Below are 7,500 nucleotides of genomic sequence, written 5' to 3'. Positions count from 1 at the left end.
GGGAGGCCGGGCAGGGCTGGGACAGCGCAGGAGCAGGTGGGGGGGAGGCCGGGCAGGGCTGGGACAGCGCAGGAGCAGTGTGTGTGTGTGGGGGAGAGCAGGCAGGGCTGGGACAGTGCAGGAGCAGGTGGGGGGGGCGGGCAGGGCTGGGACAGTGCAGGAGCAGGTGGGGGGGGCGGGCAGGGCTGGGACAGCGCAGGAGCAGGTGGGGGGGGCGGGCAGGGCTGGGACAGCGCAGGAGCAGGTGGGGGGGGGCGGGCAGGGCTGGGACAGCGCAGGAGCAGGGGGGAGGCCAGGCGGGGCTGGGACAGTGCAGGAGCAGGTGGGGGGGGCGGGCAGGGCTGGGACAGCGCAGGAGCAGGTGGGGGGGGGCGGGCAGGGCTGGGACAGCGCAGGAGCAGGGGCCCGGAGCGGGGCGGGGAGGGGCCACGGGGCCCACGCTCCCTCTGCAGTGCTCACCAGAACACGTGGTCCTTGGTCACCTGCTCGTGCAGCAGCAGCCACTTCCTCCCCAGGTCACAGGACACGTAGAGCTGGGCGGAGAGAGGGACAGCCTGGTCAGGAGGAGCCTCTCCCGAGCCGCCCCTGCTCCCGGGACCTCTCACCCGCCCTCCCGACCAGAGGCCCGCAGGAGGGGGCAGGAGGAGGCGGGGCAGGGGTTCCTGGGGCCCCGTCCAGTCCTATGTTCCCCTTCTCCACAATGCCCAGCTGCTCGTGAGTGCCCAGCAGCCTGCTCCCGTCAGCACGCCTACCCCCCTCACCTGTCACCACCCCTACCCCGCTCACCTGTCACCACCCCTACCCCCTCACCTGTCACCACCCCTACCCCCCTCACCTGTCAGCACGCCTACCCCCCTCACCTGTCACCACCCCTACCCCGCTCACCTGTCACCACCCCTACCCCGCTCACCAGTCACTACACCTACCCCCTCCCCTGTCACCACCCCTACCCCCCCTCACCTGTCACCACCCCTACCCCCCTCACCTGTCACCACCCCTACCCCCCTCACCAGCCACCACCCCCGACCCCGCTCACCAGTCACCACCCCTACCCCGCTCACCTGTCACCACCCCTACCCCCCTCACCTGTCACCACCCCTACCCCCCTCACCAGTCACTACACCTACCCCGCTCACCTGTCACCACCCCTACCCCCTCACCTGTCACCACCCCTACCCCCCTCACCAGTCACTACGCCTACCCCCCTCACCTGTCACCACCCCTACCCCCCTCACCTGTCACCACCCCTACCCCGCTCACCTGTCACCACCCCTACCCCCCTCACCTGTCACCACCCCTACCCCCCTCACCTGTCACTACACCTACCCCCCTCACCTGTCAGCACGCCTACCCCCCTCACCTGTCACCACCCCTACCCCCCTCACCTGTCACTACACCTACCCCCCTCACCAGTCACCACCCCTACCCCGCTCACCTGTCACCACGCCTACCCCCCTCACCTGTCACCACCCCTACCCCCCTCACCTGTCACCACCCCTACCCCCCTCACCTGTCAGCACGCCTACCCCCCTCACCTGTCACCACCCCTACCCCCCTCACCTGTCACCACCCCTACCCCCCTCACCTGTCAGCACGCCTACCCCCCTCACCTGTCAGCACGCCTACCCCCCTCACCTGTCACCACCCCTACCCCCCTCACCTGTCACCACCCCTACCCCCCTCACCTGTCACCACCCCTACCCCCCTCACCTGTCACCACCCCTACCCCCCTCACCTGTCACCACCCCTACCCCCCCTCACCTGTCACCACACCTACCCCCCTCACCTGTCACTACCCCTATCCCGCTCACCTGTCACCACGCCTACCCCCCTCACCTGTCACCACCCCTACCCCCTCACCTGTCACTACACCTACCCCGCTCACCTGTCACCACCCCTACCCCGCTCACCTGTCACTACACCTACCCCCCTCCCCTGTCACCACCCCTACCCCGCTCACCTGTCACCACGCCTACCCCCCTCACCTGTCACTACACCTACCCCCCTCCCCTGTCACCACCCCTACCCCGCTCACCTGTCACCACGCCTAGGCGGCCCTCCCTGCCGGGGGCACTGAATGATGAGCACACCGCCTGGACCAGGCCGCCACCCTTTCCTGTAACGCCCTGTGGTCTCTGTGACTGCCCGCCCCTGCTCTTGGCACAGAAGAGCAGCCAGGACAGCACACAACTGGGAGGCCTGTGCCAATAAAACTTTATTCACAAAGCAGGTGGCAGGCCACTGTCTCCTGACACTTGTCCAGGGTCTGTGATCAGAAATGATCATCTCTGATATGGAGAAAGGGCTTTTAAAAATCCGTGTTTTTATTGATTTCAGAGAGGAAGGGGGACGGAGAAACATCAATGATAGGAGTCATTGAAGGGCTGCCTCCTGCAGGCCCCACCCCGGGGATGGAGCCTGTAACTCGGGCCTGTGCCCGTGGCCGGAATCGAACCTGCGACCCTTCAGTCCGCAGGCCGACACTGTCCACTGAGCCACACCGGCCAGGGCTGAGGAAGGCTTTGGGGAGCTCCCCTCCCTGGAACACAGCATCGGGGGGCAGGAGCTCGGTGCCCTGTCAGCCGGCGAAGGTGGCCAGTGCTCCGTGAACACGGTGGTTGGACTGGGTTTGCAGCGGGAGAGCCTGGCAGCGGCGTGGCCTCTCATGGAGCCCGGACAGAGCTCAAGGCTTGTCCAACGCCACTTCACCCCGCACACGCACACGCACACGCACAGGAGCACACACACACACACACACACACGCACAGGAGCACACACACGCACGCACGCACGCACGCGCACACACACATACACACACACGCACACGCACACACACACACACACGCACACGCACACACACACACACACACGCACACACACACACGCACACACACATGCACACGCACACGCGCTCACCTGGCCCTCCTTGGTGCAGGCCAGCACCTTGTCCTCGTCCTTGGGGTGGAAGAGGAGCTTGTCCACGGTGAAGGGCAGGAGCTGCTTCTGGAAGGTGGTGGCCTCGTCTGTGCTCAGGAACAGGTTCTGCTCCCCGCTGCTGAGCGAGGAGCTGAGGAAGAGGATCTGAAACACAGGCGGGCAGAGGGGACCACGCTCGGACGCCCACTTCCCGTTCTGTGCCTCAGCTTCCCGGTCTGCCGAGGGGGACACAGCACGGGCCCGGCCCTGGGGAACCTCAGTGACAGCCTACCAGGCCTGTGACCAGGCCGTCTCCTGGCATCTGGGACAGGCCTGCCGTGGGCCCGGCCTGGTCGAGACATGGATGCACGAATGAACGAATCAATGAAAAAACGAATGAATGAATGAATGAATGAACAAATGAATGAGTAGCTCCACCCCAGCTTGCTCTTCTCCTTTGGGAGGGGAGTGACTCGCTGCAGAATCCTTTAAAAGTCCCTCGCTCGGCCTCTTCACTGCCCACGTGTCACTCACCACAGGAACTACAGGGCAGGTCTGCGGGCAGGAGCGCTCCCGCAGGAGCTGACGCCGAAGGAGCTTGAAGAATGGATGGTCGGCCGACGGGAGGGTGTTCCAGGACCAAGGCCCTGCCCTGCCCTCCCACACACCTGGGCGCCAGCCACCTCAGCCCCCGGTGTGTGTCTCCAGTCCCGAGACCGTTCACACTCCCAGAATGCACAGCGGGACCAAGACACCTCCACGCTCACCACTGCTACTCAGAACACAGGTCTCCAGATTTCAAAACCACAAACCCATGTGTGATAAAATTAAAACACTTTCTTTCAAACTTTCTGAGCCCCAAACGCTAGGCAACGTCAACAAAGCTGAAGTTTCTCATTTCTTTCGGGCACCCCTCCCCGCAGCGTGAGTGTAGCTTATTTTTATGATAGAGACACCTTTCACCTTGTTATCGGATTGTCAAGTGCCTCCTCCTGCACCAAAGCTCAATTCAAAGGCCACCTCCTCCAGGAAGCCCTCCGTGATACGTTATTCTGAGACACACACACACACACACACACACACACACACACACACGCTCTTTCCCCAGCACCTGTGCATTCGTTCGGCCCCGCCCAACGTTCCCTCGGGGCCGGAGGCTGTGCAGCCTGGCGAGGCCCAGGTGTCTGTCACGGCCACGTCTCCCCAGCAGGTGCCCTATCCCAATGGGCAGGCCCTGGAGCTCTTCCCACACAGAGCCAGGGCCCGGGCCCGGTGCCTCCCGTCACGGCACCGCTAGGGCCGGAGCCGTGGAGCGTGGCGCCGAGGTGGGAGGGCGCTGGCCTGGACCGGGGCTGCTCGTAGGACAAGCAAGCCGGGAAGACGGGGACGACTGGCATGCTGATGAGGAGAGGAACCGTGGAGCAAAAACAACTCAGCACGGTGGCGGCTGGCGGCTGGTGACGGTCCTTCCAAACGGGGACCAGCCTATTTCAATCGCGTGTTTTCACCGCGTGCTGTTCCGGGAGCATATGGCGTCTGCGCTCGATGCTGGGCCTGAGCCGGAGGTTTGAACTCAGAGGCAACATGTGAGCGGAATCAGTCCACAGCTTCGTCTGGGGCGTGAGACCCGGCGGTGACATCACTGTGGGCCCAGCGCCAGGTGCACACGCAGGGCCCGGTGATGACATCACCCGTGGGCCCAGCACCAAGTGCACACGCAGGGCCCGGCAGCGACATCACTGTGGGCCCAGCACCAAGTGCACACGCAGGGCCCGGCGGGACATCACCCGTGGGCCCAGCGCCAAGTGCACACGCAGGGCCCGGCGGGACATCACCCGTGGGCCCAGGGATAGGTGCACACGCAGGGCCCGGCGGGACATCACCCGTGGGCCCAGCGCCAAGTGCACACGCAGGGCCCGGCGGGACATCACCCGTGGGCCCAGCGCCAAGTGCACACGCAGGGCCCGGCGGGACATCACCCGTGGGCCCAGCGCCAAGTGCACACGCAGGGCCCGGCGGTGACATCACCCGTGGGCCCAGCGCCAAGTGCACACGCAGGGCCCGGCGGTGACATCACCCGTGGGCCCAGCACCAAGTGCACACGCAGGGCCCGGTGATGACATCACCAGTGGGCCCAGGGATAGGTGCACACGCAGGGCCCGGCGGGGACGTCACCTGTGGGCCCAGCGCCAGGTGCACACGCAGGGCCCGGCGGGGACATCACCGTGGGCCCAGCGCCAAGTGCACATGCAGGGCCCGGCGGCGACGTCACCCGTGGGCCCAGTGCCAGGTGCACACGCAGGGCCCGGCGGTGACATCCCGTGGGCCCAGCGCCAAGTGCACACGCAGGGCCCGGCGGTGACATCCCGTGGGCCCAGCGCCAAGTGCACACGCAGGGCCCAGTGATGACATCACCCGTGGGCCCAGGGATAGGTGCACATGCAGGGCCCGGCGGTGACATCACCAGTGGGCCCAGGGATAGGTGCACATGCAGGGCCCGGCGGGACATCACCCGTGGGCCCAGCGCCAAGTGCACACGCAGGGCCCGGCAGTGACATCACCAGTGGGCCCAGGGCCAGGTGCACACGCAGGGCCCGGCGGTGACATCACCAGTGGGCCCAGGGATAGGTGCACATGCAGGGCCCGGCGGGACATCACCCGTGGGCCCAGCGCCAAGTGCACACGCAGGGCCCGGTGATGACATCACCAGTGGGCCCAGCGCCAAGTGCACACGCAGGGCCCGGCGGGGACATCACTCGTGGGCCCAGTGCCAGGTGCACATGCAGGGCCCGGCAGTGACATCACCAGTGGGCCCAGGGCCAGGTGCACACGCAGGGCCCGGCGGTGACATCACCGTGGGCCCAGCACCAAGTGCACACGCAGGGCCCGGCAGCAACGTCACCCGTGGGCCCAGGGCCTGCCCATGCCTGCTGTTGCCTACCAAGGTGCATCGCCTCCTGCTGGAGGGAGGATCATCCACAGACGGGCCGGGTCTCGGAGCTGCGGGAGCTCAGAGGCAGTGGTGACAGGAATGGGGCACATATGGCCTGCCGCCCTGAGTGTGGTGTCTCCGTAGTTGTGCACCCTAAAACCTCCCTCACCCGGAGGGAGAACTTGCTGGGATCTGGGGTGCCAGCGCCCACACCAGGCAGGGGATAATGATCTGCAGGGTGGAGGGATACTGACACAGCCCCAGGCCCCAGGCCCCAGGCAGGGAGGGCACGCTGCCTGAGCAGAGTGCAGCCACAGCGTTCACACAGGGGGGTCGTGCCGGTGCTGGAGGCACACGGAGCTGGGCTCCTGTCCTCACCAGGCCCCCGAGAAGCTGTGCAACCTTGGACAAGTTCATTCACGTCTCTGAGCCTCAGGCTGCTCGTGAAGATAGGAATTCCCACGGCAGAGGTCATTAGAAGAGATAAATGAAAAGATGTATATTATGGACCGAGCACAGTCCCTTAGACATCAAACTCCCTGTCCATGACAGCCAGGTCACTGCAGCATTTTTGCTTTGGAAGAGGGAGTCGGCTTCAGCGGAGTTCACTGAGCATTCACCCAGCTCCTCTATGGGCTCTACCTGCGCTGTGATGGGGAGGCACCCGGGCCCAGGGCGCTGGCTCCTCATGGGAGGAGCTCCAGTGCCTGTTGATTGGGATAGGGCACCTGCTGGCAGGACATGTGGCTGTGACAAACACCTGGGCCTCGCCAGGCTGCACAGCCTCCGGGCCCGGAGGGAAAGGCAGATTCTTACAGAGAACACTAGGGAACGTAGGGGTGGACCAAATGAATGCACAGGTGCTGGGGAAAGAGCAGGGGAGAGGCCTGAATAACATGTATCACAGAGGGCTTCCTGGAGGAGGTAACACTTATCACTGCCCTCTGCCGTTGAAATGAGCTTTGGTGCACGAGGAGGTAATGAACAACCGGTAACAAGGGGAGCAAAGCCTATCCAATGACAGCAGGATCTGCGACAGAAAACCCAAACATGGGACTTTCGGGGAAAGAAGGAGGGACCCCCTTCAGAATGTTCTGGTCACACTGAGCTCTGCCATGACCGGCTTCTGCTCAGCTTTGGAGGCCTGGCACGGGCGACACCTCCTCCGGGGAGCCCCAGCCCCTGGCCAGGCTGCGGGGGAGGCGAGGGAGGCTTTGGGGTGCCAACTAGGGAGACACCACACTCAGGGGCGGCGGGCCATATGCACCCTGTCCCTGTCACCACTGCCTCTGAGCCGCCTCAGCTCTGGGACCCGCCCGCCTGTGGGTGATCCTCCCTCCGCCAGGAGGCCATGCACCTTGGTCGGCAACGGCAGGCATGGGCAGTGCCGGCCTGCCACGGGCACTGGGCACCGAGGAGGGTCTGAAGCGCAGGGCAGGGCTCCAGCACCCGGCCCGCCCTGGCCTGGAGGGACCCGGGCGTCCTCTGCCCTCTGCCGCCACCCCAGCGCTCGCTGGCTGCCCGGCCGCTCTGTGGCCCGCTGCCGCGTGTCCCAGCAGGAGCTGCGGTGTGCCCCCTGCCCCCTGCCCCCTCACCTGTCAAGCTCACTCTCCTGGGCCAGGGCTCCCACCACCTCCTGCCCCAGGCGGTGC

At 65.5% G+C, this 7,500-nt stretch overlaps 1 protein-coding gene across 1 annotated transcript in view; it reads right to left on the bottom strand.

The window, feature by feature from the left end:
* LOC118719714 (VPS10 domain-containing receptor SorCS2-like) overlaps window positions 1–7,500 on the bottom strand; it is a gene marked incomplete at its 3' end in the record, with an annotated part of 156,071 nt that overhangs the window by 32,246 nt on the left and 116,325 nt on the right. The window contains exons 5-6 of the mRNA XM_036439450.2: window positions 2,917–3,081; window positions 460–533 (exon numbers count right to left, since the gene is read on the bottom strand). Coding sequence (XP_036295343.2) covers window positions 460–533; window positions 2,917–3,081 — 239 coding nt within the window. The remainder of the gene's footprint in view (window positions 1–459; window positions 534–2,916; window positions 3,082–7,500) is intronic.

The sequence above is a fragment of the Pipistrellus kuhlii genome, unplaced genomic scaffold (assembly GCF_014108245.1).
Source record: "Pipistrellus kuhlii isolate mPipKuh1 unplaced genomic scaffold, mPipKuh1.p scaffold_m20_p_154, whole genome shotgun sequence".
Classification (NCBI taxonomy): Eukaryota; Metazoa; Chordata; class Mammalia; order Chiroptera; family Vespertilionidae; genus Pipistrellus; species Pipistrellus kuhlii.
Note: the sequence above shows the minus strand (reverse complement) of the source record. Positions and strands in the feature narration are given on the sequence as shown.